Source organism: Lipotes vexillifer, unplaced genomic scaffold (assembly GCF_000442215.2).
Source record: "Lipotes vexillifer unplaced genomic scaffold, Lipotes_vexillifer_v1.1 scaffold238, whole genome shotgun sequence".
In the NCBI taxonomy this organism is placed as follows: Eukaryota; Metazoa; Chordata; class Mammalia; order Artiodactyla; family Lipotidae; genus Lipotes; species Lipotes vexillifer.
This window is the reverse complement of record NW_006785665.1, coordinates 2144212-2160106: the sequence shown is the minus strand read 5'-3', so window position 1 is coordinate 2160106 and position 15895 is coordinate 2144212. Positions and strand designations below refer to the sequence as shown.

General features: G+C 45.0%; 1 protein-coding gene across 2 annotated transcripts in view; it reads right to left on the bottom strand.

Annotated features, from left to right (window-relative positions):
* GON4L (gon-4 like) overlaps nucleotides 1-15895 on the bottom strand; it is an 89476-nt gene that overhangs the window by 3826 nt on the left and 69755 nt on the right. The window contains exons 19-26 of one of the 2 annotated variants that reach the window (XM_007457926.1): nucleotides 14080-14196; nucleotides 10476-12179; nucleotides 9624-9879; nucleotides 8831-9015; nucleotides 7741-7938; nucleotides 6364-6507; nucleotides 1283-1426; nucleotides 1061-1180 (exon numbers count right to left, since the gene is read on the bottom strand). In XM_007457926.1, coding sequence (XP_007457988.1) covers nucleotides 1061-1180; nucleotides 1283-1426; nucleotides 6364-6507; nucleotides 7741-7938; nucleotides 8831-9015; nucleotides 9624-9879; nucleotides 10476-12179; nucleotides 14080-14196 — 2868 coding nt within the window. Of the gene's footprint in view, nucleotides 1-1060; nucleotides 1181-1282; nucleotides 1427-6363; nucleotides 6508-7740; nucleotides 7939-8830; nucleotides 9016-9623; nucleotides 9880-10257; nucleotides 12180-14079; nucleotides 14197-15895 lie in introns of those variants that run through there. The other variant, XM_007457927.1, reaches the window with a different exon arrangement.

Below are 15895 nucleotides of genomic sequence, written 5' to 3'. Positions count from 1 at the left end.
TTTCATTATACACCATCTCTTCACGTTGCCTGGGGAAATCAATGCCCAAACTCAACTAAAGCCTACTATGAATCCCTGAAACAATCTGTAAATGACCCAAAGACTGACATATCCCAACTGCCCAGATGTTTCAAGAAATATTTAAGTGAAATATAATCTGAGGCAAAGTCACTGGAGAGCTCCCTCATGAGAGATGATCTACTCACTCGTCTGTCTTTGTTTCTGTCTCCCTGTTCCTTGAGCTCTCCCCTCTCCTCCAATCCCCTTGAGAGAGGGCTTTGTACATATGGAAGGCTCACTCAATGATACTCTCTGTTCAACAAACCCAAGACATAAGTACCATTATTATCCCCACTGACAATGAAGAAACTAAAACAAAGAGAGATTAAATAAATCGCCCAAGGTCATTCAGCTACTAAGAAGCAGTTTTCCCGAAGAAAGAGTACAAGACATGTAGTAAAGGGAAATGGACTAAAAAGACTTCTTGAAGAGCAATAGACAGCAGTGAGTACAAGCAGACTCTGGAGCCAGACAACGCACGCTCAGATCCTAGCACTGCCCCTGATTAAACACGAGACCCTGGCAATGGCCCCTCTGTGCAATTCAGTTTCCTCTTCTATAAAATGCAAACAAGAGCAATCTTTTCATAGGGTTATTGTGAGAGTTCAACGAGTGAATAGTCCATGTAAAATATAAGAGACACGTGATACTTTGGAACACAGCTCAGTATTAGCTGTTGTCATTATTATTAAAATGATGAATCCTGGTTCTATTTTTTTCACACGAACAGAAAGGAAGAAGACCCAAGGACAAGAGAAATAGCTCTGAGCTAGAGAAACAGATCCTTCTAATGAGCCAATCATGGGTGGGACCTCTTCAGCAGCTGCACCATTCTTCCCATGGGCTCTGCATGTCCACAGCAGCCTGACCTTTGGTTCCTGCTCCATGACTGCCTCAGATCACAGAGGCTTTTGCACCACCCTAAGCCAGAGGACCACTCAGACAGAAAACTCAAGGCTTGATTCATGAAAGATGGATAATCCCCAACAACCTGGTGTACCTTATCATGATTTTGGACCCCAATCTCTTTTCTTCTTTTGCTCTTTGAGGCTGTGGGTATCTTGGGAGGTTCCTCTTCCTCTTCCACATCAGGCAGTGCCACTTCTTCAAAGCCATCAAACTGGGGAGGAGTTGGTGCCACTCAACACAGACTCTGGGCAGATATCCCTCCTACACATGGCCTTCCCCCTTCACAACCCTACAGCAGCCTCACAGCCTGTACCTCATACTCTTTCTCCTCAGTCCAATTGATCTCTTCAAAGTCACCCATACGGCTAGCTGCTGGGCGCAAATGGTCAAAGAAGATGGAGAACTCATCCTGTAGGTGGTCATGGCCTTTGAGGAGCTGCCACATCTGTGTCTTGAGCTGGGGAGAGTTGCAGAAGGAAAGATAAGTCTCCAGAGCCTCTCTAGGCCACCATTCCAAATCAATCCAACATACTTCTGGGTTCTACTTTCCTAGTTAACTGGGAGACACACAGAAGCCTCTCTTTGATAGCTAAGAACTCTTAAACTTCCTCTCCCTCCTTACTTGCCTACAATGCAGGGGTACAGGCAGACCTCATTTTAGTGTCTTTGCTTTACTACACCTCATAGATACTGTGTTTTTTACAAATTGAAGGTTCATGGCAACACTGTGTCGAGCAAATCTATCAGGACAAGGCTTCCCTGGTGGCGCAGTGGTTGAGAGTACGCCTGCCGATGCAGGGGACACGGGTTCGTGCCCCGGTCTGGGAAGATCCCACATGCCGCGGAGCGGCTAGGCCCGTGACCCATGGCCACTGAGACTGTGCGTCTGGAGCCCGTGCTCCGCAACGGGAGAGGCCACAACAGTGAGAGGCCCGCGTACCGCGAAGAAAAAAAAAATCTATCAGGACCATTTTTCCAACACCATTTGCTCATTTCATGTCTCAGTGTCACATTCTGGCAATTCTCACAGTATTTCAAAATTGTTCATTATTATTATATTTATTATGGCGATCTGTGATCAGTGATCTTTGACATTACTGCTGTAACTGTTTGGGGGCACCATGAACCATACCCATATGAGAAGTGACCTTAAAAGATAAAACACAGTATGTGCTCTGACTACTCCATAGACCAACTGTTCCCCCATCTGTCTCCCTCTCCTTGGGACTCCCTATTCCTGAGACAATTAGGCCAATTTCAGTTGAACACTTAGGCCCTACAAAGCCTCAAAGTGTTCAAGTGAAAGGTACAGTCACACATCTCTCACTATAAATCAAAAGCTAGAAATGGGGCTTCCCTGGTGGCGCAGTGGTGGAGAGTCCGTCTGCCGATGCAGGGGACACGAGTTCGTGCCCCGGTCTGGGAAGATCCCACATGCCACAGAGCAGCTGGGCCCGTGAGCCATGGCCGCTGAGCCTGCGTGTCCGGAGCCTGTTCTCCGCGGCGGGAAAGGCCACAACAGTGAGAGGCCCGCGTACCGCAAAAAAAAGCTAGAAATGATTAAGCTTAGTGAGGAAGGCATGTCTAAAGTCAAGAGAGGCCAAAAGCTAGGCCTCTTGTACCAAACAGTCAGCCAAGCTTTGAAAGCAAAGGAAAAGTTTGTGAATGAAATTAAAAGTGCTACTCCAGTGAACACACAACTGATAAGAAAGTAAAGCAACCTTATTGCCGATATGGAGAAAGTTTTTGTAGTCTAAGATCAAACCAGAATATCAAACCAGTGACAACATTCCCTTAAGTCAAAGCCTAATCCAGAGCAAGGCCCTCTCTTCAGTTCTATGAAGGCTGAGAGAGGTGAGGAAACTGCAGAATAAAATTCTGAAGCTAGAAGAGGTGGTTCATAAAGTTTAAGGAAAGAAGCCATCTCTACAACATAAAAGTGCAAGATGAAGAAGTAAGCGCCGATGTAGAAGCTACAAGTTATCCGGAAGATCTAAGATAATTAATGAAGGTAGCTACACTAAACAACAGGTTTTCAGTGTACAAAAAAGCTTTTTATTGGAAGAAGATGCCATCTAGGACTTTCATAGCTAGAGAGGAGAAGTCAATGCCTGGCTTCAAAGCTTCAAAGAACAAAGAACAGGCTGACTCTCTCTTGTCAGGGGCTAATGCAGCCAGTGACTTTAAGTTGAAGCCAATGCTCATTTACCACTGCAAAAATCCTAGGGTCCTTCTGCATTAGGCTAAATCTACTCTGCCTCTGCTCTTTTAAATGGAACAACAGGGACTTCCCTGGTGACGCAGTGGTTAAGAATCCGCCTGCCAATGCAGGGGACACGGGTTTGATCCCTGGTCTGGGAAGATCCCACATGCCGCGGAGCAACTAAGCCCATGTGCCACAACTACTGAGCCTGCGCTTTAGAGCCCGTGAGCCACAACTACTGAGCCCTCGTGCCACAACTACTGAAGCACACGTGCCTAGAGCCTGTACTCTGCAACAAGACACTGCAATGAGAAGCCCGCGCACCACAACGAAGAGTAGCCCCCGCTCGCCGCAACCAGAGAACGCCTGCGCACAGCAATGAAGACCAAACGCAGCCAAAAATAAATAAATTTTTAAAAAATTATTAAATAAATAAATAAATGGAACAACAAGGCCTGGACGAAAGCACATCTGTTGACAACACGGTTTACTGAACATTTTAAGCCCATTGTTGAAACCTATTGCTCAGGAAAGAGTCCTTTCAAAATATTACTGCTCAGTGACAATGCACCTGGTCACCCAAGAGCTCTGATGGACATATACAAAGAGATTAACGTTGTTTTCATGCCCACTAGCATAACATCCATTCTGCAGCCCATGGATCAAGGAGTAATTTTGACTTTCAAGTCTTAGTACTTTAGAAATACATTTCATAAGGCTACAGCTGCCACAGACAGTGATTCCTCTGATGGATCTGGGCAAAGGAAATTGAAAGCTTCTGGAAAAGATTCACCATTCCAGATGCCATTAAGAACATTCGTGGTTCGTGGGAAGAGGTAAAAATAGTCAACATTAACAGGCGTTTGGAAGATGCTGGTTTCAACTCTCACAGATGACTTTGAGGGGTTCAAGACTTTAGTGGAGGAAGTAACTGCAGATGTGGTAGAAACAGCAAGAGAACTAGAAATAGAAGGGGAGCCTGAAGATGGGATTAAATTGCTGTAATCGCATGACAAAACCTGAACAGATAAGGAGTTACTTCTTGCAGATGAACAAAGAAAGTGGTTTCCTGAAATGGAATCTACTCCTGGTGAAGACGTTGTGAAGATTGTTGAAATGGCAACAAAGGATTTAGAATATTACATAATACTACATAATATTACATAAACTTAGTTGATAAGGCAGTGGCAAGGTTTGAGAGGACTGACTCCAATTTTGAAAGAAGTTCTACTCTAAGTAAAATGCTATCAAACAGCATTGCAGGCTACAGAGAAATAATTCATGAAAGGAAGGGCCAATCGATGGAGCAAACTTCCTTGTTGTTGGAAACTGCCATATCCACTCCAGCCTTCAGCAACCACCACCTTGATCAGTCAGCACCATCGACACTGAGGCAAGACCCTCCGGCAGCAAGACGATTACAACTTGCTAAAGACTCAGATGATGATGAGCATATTTTTTTTAATTAATTAATTTATTTTTGGCTGCGCTGGGTCTTGGTTGCTGTGTGCAGGCTTTCTCTAGTTGCAGTGAGTGGGGCCTACTCTTCGTTGCAGAGCACGGGCTTCTCATTGCAGTGGCTTCTCTTGTTGTGGAGCACGGGCTCTAGGTGTGCGGGCTTCAGTAGTTGTGGCACGCAGGCTCAGCAGTTGTGGCTCGCAGGCTTAGTTGCTCTGCAACATGTGGGATCTTCCCAGACCAGGGCTCGAACCCATGTCCCCTGCATTGGCAGGCGGATTCTTAACCACTGCGCCACCAGGGAAGCCCAGCATTTTTTTTTAATTGAAGTACAGCTGATTTACAGATGGTGAGCATTTTTTACTTAACGTGTGTAAATTTTTTAGAGCACAATGCTATTGCATACTTAATAGACTAAGGTATAGTGTAAACATAACTCTTACATGCATTGTGTAACCAAAAACTTCGTGTGACTCACTTTATTGCAATATTCACTCTATTGCAGTGGTCTGGGACTGAACTGCAATATCTCCAAGGTATGCCTGTATGTTTTTTTATCGAAGTATAGATGATTTACAATGTTGTGTTAGTTTCAGGTGTATAGCACAGTGATTCAGTTTACACACACACACACGCACACACACACACATTCTTTTTCAGATTCTTTTCTCTTAGAGGTTATTACAAAATATTGAGTATAGTTCCCTGGGCTATACAGTAGGTCCTTGTTGGTTATCTATTTTTTTTTTTTTGCGTTACGCGGGCCTCTCACTGTTGTGACCTCTCCCGTTGCGGAGCACAGGCTCCAGACGCGCAGGCTCAGCAGCCATGGCTCACGGGCCCAGCCACCCCGCGGCATGTGGGATCTTCCCAGACCGGGGCACGAACCCGCGTCCCCTGCATTGGCAGGCGGACTCTCAACCACTGCGCCACCAGGGAAGCCCGGTTATCTATTTTATACAGTGTGTATATGTTAATCCCAAACTCTTAATTTATCCCTCCCCCGCCCCCTTTTCCCCTTTAGTAACCATAAGCTTGTTCCCTATGTCTGTGGATCTATTTCTATTTTGTAAATAAGTTCATTTGTACTTTTTTCTTTTTTTTTTTTTTTTTAAGATTCCACATATAAGCGGCATCACATGATATTTGTCTTCGTCTGTCTGGCTTACTTCACTTACTGTGACAATCTCTAGGTCCATCCATGTTGCTGGAAATGGCATTATTTCATTCTTTCTTATGGCTGAGTAATATTCCATTGTATATATATACTACATCTTCTTTATCCATTCCTCTGTCCATGGACATCTAGGTTGCTTCCATGTCTTGACTAGGTATGCCTGTATTATTAACAGGTTTGATTCCCAGTGACACCACTCTCTATCCCTGCCTTACTGATGTCCAGCTCAGGCACTAACTCAAGGCAGAGCAAGGAAGCAACCCAATCCTCCCGATACCCACCACCCAGACCATCACTTCCTTCCTCGAACTTCCCTTCCAGGGCACTTACGGCACCCCTAAGCCTGTGAGGAGCAGTCAGGCTTTGGTTTCAGGTGACAACCACCCCACCCCAGTGCTTTATGGTTTAGGTAAGCCTAAAAATTCCTTGCCTTCTTCATCCCCTCCACGAAGTCCACCACTCAGAAGCAAGAGCATATGGAATAGGTTAGGGAAGGGAGAATGAAGGGCCTAAAGCCCAGGTGACAATGGAAAGGAAGCAGGACAGGAAAGAATACCTCAGTGATCTCCTGGGGCAAGCAGTCTGCACAGCTCTGGAGGACCTTGATAATCTTTTGGTGGTGTGAGGGGTTCTCTGCAAAGCAAATTTCCAGCTGCCGAAGAAACTTGCGACTCTTCTCGAAAGCCTGCTGCTCCTCAAACTACAAGAGCGGAAAGAGGGCAAAAGAGGAGTCATCTATACAGTGTGCCCAGGACTTGAGGGTTCTAAGCATAAGAAGCAAGAAAAATATGCTAGGGGCATGGGGAATAACAAGGCTCTGGTTTACAACTGTGAGATCATTTTTTTTTCCTTTTGGCCGCACTGTGCAACTTGTGGGATCTTAGTTCCCCAATGAGGGACTGAACCTGGGCCCTGGCAGTGAAAGTGCCGAATCCTAACCACTGGACCACCAGGGAATTCCCTGTGAGATCTCTTTTTTTTTTTAAAGACTCTAGCATCTATCCACCTTGGGTCCCTGGGGTCTACCAACCCACAAAAACTAAGATGTAAATGAAAGATTCAAGAGTTATACATCTCAAGTTGCTTACTGTTTCATGGATTGTGAGATCAGACACATTTCATGGTTTACAAAGAATTTTCACATATATACTCATTTGATCCGCATAATAATACAGGAAGGGAAGATTATGTATAATCATACCATTACCATTTAACTGCTTTAAGACTCTCAAAATAATCTCACTATGTCCTTTATTCCTGTGTTTATCCATCTTGACACCCAGAACTAGTGGGATATTCCTCTTGTCCAGACACTTATTCTCCAACATTTCGAATGTCACTTTACCATACAGGTCTTCCCAGACCACCGTGTATAAAACTGCAACATTCTCACTATAAAGCATCACATATATTTTACTGTTTATATGTACACTACCATTTTTATTATATATATATATATATATATATATATATATATATATATATTTACAATATATATGTCTTACTGTTTATCACCTAACTTTTCCCATGAGAACATAAGCTCCATGAGAACATAAGCTCCATACAGGCAAGGATTTTAGTCTTTTATAATGACTATATCCCTAGTACCTAGAGCTTTGCCTGACAAATAGTAGGTACTCAATAAATATTTGTTGACTGAATGCCTGTTCCACAACAGTGAGAAGCAAAGGGCATATGATTTACCTAAGGTCTCCACTGGAAACAAAGGAAAACCCCCCTCATTTTACATGTAAAGAAAATGAGAGAACAGAAGTTGGGAAGATCATCCCTTGAAAAGAAGGAGGCTCTTATGACCTTGGGCTATCTGACTGGAAGCAGTCAGGAGACTGGAACAGTGCTGATCAACACTATTCAATCCCACTCTTGCTCTGACCCAAGAATCCTCGTGTGCTGTCTTTGCCCCTCTACTTACTAATCCACAGGCCAGGGCTTGCTCAGGCAATAGGAAAGCAGCAAAGTCCTTCAAGAGCTGAGGCCAGTCCTGGAGCAAGATTTGCAGGCTCTTGTAGAGATCCACAGCTGTCTGCCTCTGAGTATTTGACTCAAATTCATAGATGACCTGAAGGAAGTCCTCATATTTGCCAGGGATATGCTGCAGGGCTTCTCGGACCTATACAGGAGGACTTTCAATCATCAATACCCTTCCTTTGGGCCCCAACATGAAACAATGGGACAGAGGGAGGAGGAGGAGTTACTGTTAGAGAGCTCTGGAATTATCCTTCAGAGGCTACTCCTCTGACAGGTCCTAAGATCTGTTAATGGAAGACACAGGGCCATGAGCTAGGTACAGCTCTTTTTCTGGCAGTGGGGGATGGAAAAACCTTCATTTTCTAGAGACCAGAGCCCTACCCACAATACCAGGTAAGCTTTTCTCTAGCTCACAACCCTAACCTCTCCTTCCTGGTTTCAGCTCGATACTGAGATATATAAGGAGTACTTGGTATGTATATTTCAGCACAATACCACCTGAGGGTAGATAACACATAAATTAGGAATGTTAGTAAAATATTAGGAGACAAGAAAAACCATGACTATCACTGCTAGTACTCCACTTTGCTGGGGGTATAAAGGAACCAGGTGGTTACCAAAAGAATGAGATAGGGACCACTGCCACCAACCGGTTGGTTCATGACTCTAAAGATCACTGAGGCCCACTTTCTGGCCAGTGTACCAAATGTCTTTCTTTTCAAGACAAGGGCTCAGTAAAGGTCCTCATTAGCCTATTCCCTCACTGATGATGGTAGAAATCACCTTTCCCCCATTTCTGGGCAAGAGACGGGTAATATGCTAAGGCAGTAATAATAAATCTGCTTAGGACTGAAGTCGGTGTCCTTGTAGTTCTCTCACACAGTTCTTTTGGTAATTCCAGGAAAACAAAGGCAGAGGCATAGAAGGCTGTTGTGCAGCCTGAAAAGCACACTTCATTTTAAAAACACCTCCCCTGAAATAGAAGCAGTCTCATTGAAAGCAACTGGCAGGAACAGGAAGCAGCGTTTGCCTACCCTGGTCAGATAAGCCTGAGCAAAGGCCAAATCCTTCTGCTCCCTGAGTGGATCTCGCTCGAGGATGTCCTCATCATACAGCAACAGCAGCTTGGAGGTGTCCTTGCTGGCCCGGGCCCGACTGCCCCGCTTGTTGCGAACTCGATGATTGCTCCGGCCCTTTCCAGCAGCTTTGATGTTCTCTCCTTAGAGTACATGTGAAAACAACTGTCTATCCCTGCAACCTCTACTCTCCCCATCCCACCGCCCCACCCAAATCCTATTCGATATTATGTAGTAACTTGGGAGAAAAGCTGTTGGAAAAATGTCATGAGAGGCAACGTCTGTCCCCGTCAAGTCAGGCCTATGCAGAGTCGACAGCGTGACTGCATTAACTCGCATGATAATGAGATACCCAGCTACTGCATATTGAAAATGGAAGTCTAAAAAGAGTGAGTATGGTCTGATGTTGGGCTCTCAAGAGACTATGTCTTGGTGAGGAATAAGCAGTGCTTTCTGAAATGAACATAACTCTTGGCCTCATGCATGACAGATGAATTAAGAACCATTATTAAAACTTGCATGGAGTACAAATCTAGCAGCTGATGAAAGTCAAATTTAAATTTTCTGAGCGTCTCTTCTCTGCAATGGCACCAGGTTAAACATCTGTCTGGGGTAAGGGTGACTGGCAGGGGGGATCCAGAGGATATCCTCTGGAAACTAGCACCTGTTTTATAAGCTAGCCATTCTGCACATGTCCCTGAGACAATGAGGCCACCTGAGACCCGCCCCCATTCAGGCCTGTCCAACTCACCTGGTGGGGACTTGCTGGTCTCCACTTCTGGAGCAGTCTTGGGGGAGGCAGAGGTGGTAGGAGGCTTCTCAGCAGGGTCTCCAATGGCTCCGTCTGTCATTTCATCCTCTTTCTGCAGGCTTTCCAGTCCTTCTGCTTCTTCTTCCTCTTCTTCCTCAGGTTCAGAGTTCTCTTCCTGGGAGTTCTCTTCCTCAGACTCACCCTCCTGACTCATGCGCCTTTCAGATGCAAGCCAAGTCAGTTTCTCCATTGTTTCCTGCAAAACACCCCAAAGAGTGTTCAAGAGAGCCATCTATGGTGGCTGACCAAGTGCTGACTGTACAGACTTTTTCAGGAGAAAACTGAGGTTAATTAACTGATTGGGGGGTGGTGGGGGGGTGGGGGTGTTGGGTTTTTTTTTGTTTTGTTTTGTTTTTTCTGGCCACGCTGCGCAGTTTGCGGGATCTTAGTTCCCCAACCAGGGATCAAACCTAGGCCCCAGCAGTGAAAGTGCCAAGTCCTAACCCCTGGACCACCAGGGAATTCCCAAGCAGTTGTGTTTTGAATGGTCGAGCCTGAAGATAATTTTCTTTTGCCAGGGTCCATATTTATGATTTTTTTGGGGGGTCATTTAAATTGTGCTCAAGTGATTCAATTTAATGTTTAAATGAGTTTAAGTCAAATGTAATAAGTAACATTTCACTCATTCCCTCTCCTCTCACCTCAAGCCCCAAATTATGTCCCGTGATACCTTAAAAAGTCAAAAATGACTTTAGGACTATCTATAGTGCAAAAAGCAAGCAGGTGGCCTATCAATAAATTAAACCTATTACAGAGTCCACAAAATATTGGAGAACAGTCGCCAACTCTCACCTGGAGTTCCGGGACAGAGAGCACAGATTCCTCAGAAGCTGATGACATCTCATCTTCCTCATCCTGGGTAAGGTCGTCAAAGTCCTCTTCTTCCTCTTCCTCTGGCCCATCCTTCTCTCCTCCAGTTTCTGGCCCAGCTGGGGTCCCCACTGACTGACCATCAACACTGCATAAGTCTTCGGGCTTCCCTGAGGGGCTGCTAAGCACCATTTCAGGGTCAGTGGAGGTGGAAGCATTCCTTGGGGACCCCTTGCTCACATCTCCTGAGTTGCCTTCATCAGCAGGCTCTTGAGAAGCTGAAGGGGTTTTAGCTGGTTGACTCCTCTCCTCCTCCTGTTGTAGGACCGTCTGTTTCTTCACCTCTCTAGGCCCGCTTGACTCCTCACTTGTGAAGCCAGTGTCCAATTCCACAGCATGTTCTTCTTTGATTTCATCACAGCTGTCCTGCTCTGGGGATCCACCAGAGATGTCCTCCCCGGGGTCTTTAGGTTCCATCTTAATGATTTCCTCTAAATCCTCAGGGGAATTGTTTAGAGATTCTTGGAAGCCCTGAGGCAGTGGTTCTGCAGCCTGCCTCCCCTCCTCTGTTTTCACAAGAGTCCAGCCATAGGCATTGCCCTCTGACAACTGTTCCTGGCACACTCTGTCTGCTGGTGGAGGCCCTGGGCTGTGCTCCTCTTTGGGGAAGACAGCAGCACAGAGAGGAGATAGTTCCTGAGGTTCTAATTTGGGTTCTAGGCCTTGAAAGGCATTTTTCCCCTCAGCCAAAGGACAACCTATGTCCACACTCACTTGGGCTTTATCTTCAGGGGCAGATGGTACAGAAAGATTCAGAGAATTGCCAGAAACAATTAAGGGTGGGATGGAGGAGGCCACAAGGGGCTGGTTCAACGGACAGGGGAAGGAAGTAGGGTTAACCAAGAGGGTGGTGATGGGAATGGTCTGAGGACTCTGCGCCACAGTTGCACTGACAGGCTGGATCATGTTGCAGCCACTGCCAAGGCTCACAACCTTCACGGTGGTGGCAGGAACAGTAAAGATAACAGGCGCAGGGTGGATGAGGGGGGCAGGCTTCAGACAGAGAGAGGCCTTGGCCCCCTTTCTCTTTGAGGCTCTCCGTTTCACACATGGCTTTCGAAACTTAGAAGGAGAAAGTGAGGGCAGCATTACCTTGGGCACAGGGGCAGAGGAGAGCAGGGTCTGGGGCTCAGGCTGAGGGAAGCTGGTCCTGGCCTCAGGGGGCGTAGTAGGCAGCGCTGCTGGAGACTCAAAACTATCACCCCCAGGGACCCCCAGTGGAGGGCCACCTGGCACTGTCTGTAAGACAGTGGCCGGCTGGATCACGTGAGGAATTGGGACCACCATTTTGCTCGGAGGGGCTTCTGACTGAGTTGACCTAGCTGCTGTTTTCCCAGAGCTGGAGCTAGGCTGGAGAGAGGGGCTGGGTCTGATGAGGAGGGGCTTCAGGACTGATGACCGCTTCTGTCTCCAGGCCTTCCTAGAAAAACGGTTGGCAACTGGCTTCAGCTTCAGGACTACACCCTTAGGCAGTAGCAATGGGTACCGAGTTTCGCTCCCCAGTTCCGAGCTGCCTTTTCCTAGGCCTGGGTCTGAGTTGATCTCAGTGGTTCCGGTCACATTTCCTACCTCTCTGGCATCATCAGCTATGCGCTGCAGTTCCTCCTGGATGGACGGCAGACTGGCCTATTGGGAACAAGAACACTCTGGATTATTTTTACCAGAATTTGGTAAAAATAATCGGGCTTTCTAGCCCAGAGATAAACCCACGTACGTATGGTCACCTTATCTTTGACAAAGGAGGCAAGAATATACAATGCAGAAAAGACAGCCTCTTCAATACGTGGTGCTGGGAAAACTGGACAGCTTATATGTAAAAGAATGAAATTAGAGCACTCCCTAACACCATACACAAAAATAAACTCAAGATGGATTAAAGACCTAAATGTAAGGCCAGACACTATAAAACTCTTAGAGGAAAACACAGGCAGAACACTCTATGACATAAATCACAACAAGATCCTTTTTGACCCACCTCCTGGAGAAATGGAAATAAAAACAAAAATAAACAAACGGGACCTAATGAAACTTAAAAGCTTCTGCACAGCAAAGGAAACCATAAACAAGACGAAAAGACAACCCTCAGAATGGGAGAAAATATTGGCAAACGAAGCAACTAACAAAGGATTAATCTCCAAAATACACAAGCAGCTCATGCAGCTCAATATCAAAAAAACGAACAACCCAATCCAAAAATGGGCAGAAGACTTAAACAGACATTTCTCCAAAGAAGACATAGAGATGGCCAACAAACACATGAAAGGATGCTCAACATCACTAATTATTAGAGAAATGCAAATCAAAACTACAATGAGGTATCACCTCACACCGGTCAGAACAGCCAGCATCAAAAAATCTACAAACAATAAATGCTGGAAAGGGTGCAGAGAAAAGGGAACCCTCCTGCACTCCTGGTGAGAATGTAAACTGATACAGCCACTATGGAGAACGGTATGGAGGTTCCTTAAAAAACTAAAAAGAGAACTACAATATGACCCAGCAATCCCATTACTGGGCATATACCCTGAGAAAACTGTAATTCAAAAAGATACATGTACCACAATGTTCACTGCAGCACTATTTACAACAGCCAGGACATGGAAGCAACCTAAATGTCCATCAACAGATGAATGGATAAAGAAGATGTGGCACATATATACACTGGATTATTACTCAGCCATAAAAAGGAACGAAACTGAGTTATTTGTAATGAGGTGGATGGACCTAGAGTCTGTCATACAGAGTAAATAAGTCAGAAAGAGAAAAACAAATACCGTATGCTAATGCACATATATGGAATCTAAAAAACAGTAATGATAAACCCAGTGGCAGGGCAGAAATAAAGACGCAGACATAGAGAACAGACTTGAGGACACAGGGCAGGAAGGGGAAGCTGGGACAAAGTGAGAGAGTAGTGCTGACATATATACACTACCATATGTAAAGTGGATGGCTAGTGGGAAGCTGCTGCATAGCACAGGGAGATCAGCTCGATGCTTTGTGATGACCTAGAGGGGTGGGAGAGGGAAGGTGGGAGGGAGGCTCAAGAGGGAGGGGATATGGGGATATATGTATACATACAGCTGATTCACTTTGTTGTACAGCAGAAACAAACACACCATTGTAAAGCAATTACACTCCAATAAACATATTAAAAAATAATAATAATTGGGCTTTCTAGATATTAGGTACCTTTCCAGGACAGTCTCGAGACATCTTTTTAAGAAGGATTTTTCTGCATGATATCAGATATTTCTAAAAAGACTACATTCTAGTTATATACTCTAGAAACTCTCCTCTGAATTTCCTTTAAGAAACTAGCATTTTAGCCACTATTTTTAAAAGGTTATAGAATCAGGTGGAGAAGTGGGAGAGGAAGGGTAACTGAAGAAGATTTCTTAAGTCCTAGTTCTAAACTAACTAAACTAACAACTAAAGCATCAGAGGTGTAAAGTAGCCTTTGACATTTCTGCCGGGTTTCTAGTGACCTTCTACTTCTGACATACTTTGAGGAGGAGGGCTGTACCTTTAACCAGAATGGAAGCCGGTGTTCTTCCCTCTCTACAGGTGGCTTCCACTGATGTGGCTGGATCTCTTCACAGCACTTCATTAAGATGGGCAGCTGTCTGGTCTTCTTATAAAACTGAGCGTGAAGAAATTAAGCATGAGTCACATTCCTTCCAGAAGCACTGCCCTTTGTCAGGGTAGGGAGTATGGTGGGCAGCAGTTTGAGACAGACACACACATATCCATATACACGTAGCCATGAACAGCATATGCTGACTGCTTCTGCATTTCAAATTAAGCTAATCTCTAATTAATAAATATTTTATCATTACTCAATATCTTCTGATGTGCTCCATTCTGGTCACCAGGAAGGGAAAAGTTCAGGTCACAGAGAAAAGGAAGCACATGGTCAGTCATCTTATCTAAAATTTGCTCCTGCTCAGCAGCCGCAGTGAGGGTGCCTTATTAATCCTTCTCCTGGCCCATGGAAGCTTCCTTTTAAGCAAATAATGGTGCGAAGGACATTAGAAGGGAAGGAAAGAAGAACAGCAAGACTGAGACAGTTCAGTTTTAAGAGTGAATGAAGAGGGGAATTGAACTTACACTGACAATAAGCGCCAGGTACTGTGCTTCAAGCTGAGCATACAAACAAGAAAGTAATCCCTGCTCTCAAGGAGCTCACAGACCAGTGGGAGAGACAGTCAAGTAGAAACCAATAATGACATTCTGTGTAACAAAGTATAAAGATGTGCACAAAAAATGACACACAACTCAAACATGAAAATGAAAGATCTTTCTGGAGCAGGTGCAACTACAGAAAAATCTTAAAGAAACAGAGTTTGCTAAATGAAGCAGGGGAGGGCAGAATATAATTCCTTTTCAAAATCATGAATGTGTTTAAGGAACCACAAAGAGATCCGTCTGGCTACAACTAAAGGAATACAAAGAGACTTCAGAAGACAAGTCAGAGGTAGGCAGGAGAGGCCTTCTGTGCCATGCCAAGCAGTCTCAGCTCTACGCTGAAGGATTAGATAGAGGTGGCTATGGCAGCAATCTGAAGAATGAATAAATGGAGCCAGAATTAGAGACACCAGTTATAAAACTACTGCATTAATGCAGGTGTAACTTAATTCAGGTGCCTGAACCAAGGCAGTAGGCAACAGAGTAGGAAACGGAGTAAGAAAACTGAGGACTTGGTGACAGACAGACAGACGGGAGTGATCAAGCAGAAGGAGTCGAGTATAACTCCTAGGTTTATGGACTGAGAAAATGGCTAGACAGTAATGTCATACACAAAGAACATACCCAAGCAGGGGTAAGTTGGACGGAGGGGAGTTAGCTGGTGGTGGCGGTGCCAGTGGCAACAACTGGAGGGTGCAGAGGGAGACACAGTTCAGTCTGAGGCATCAGTGAGGCAACTTAGCTAAGAATTCCTTTAAACAGGTGACATCATTGAGCTGGAGCTCAGGAGAGAAACCAGGACCAAAGACACAGATTTGAAAATTATGAAGAGACAACACCAAAAATCATCAATCTGGATGAGACCACACACTGCAAATTTACTGTGGAACACTGACAATTTAGGGTAGAGCAGGGGAAGAAGAGTTCACGAAAGAGCAGCCTGAGGTAAAGTCCTAGTATCACAGGAGATAAGAGTATAGGAGTCTGAAGAAAGAATGTGTGAACTCCATTATCAAAGTATCAATGTAACTGCAAAGTTAAATAGGATAAGAGCAGAAAAGTATCCACTGGATAGCCAATCAGGAAATAATTTGAGATCTTTGTGGAGATAATATCCACACTCTCATAGGTTAAAGAGTTAAAGCGGCGGGGGG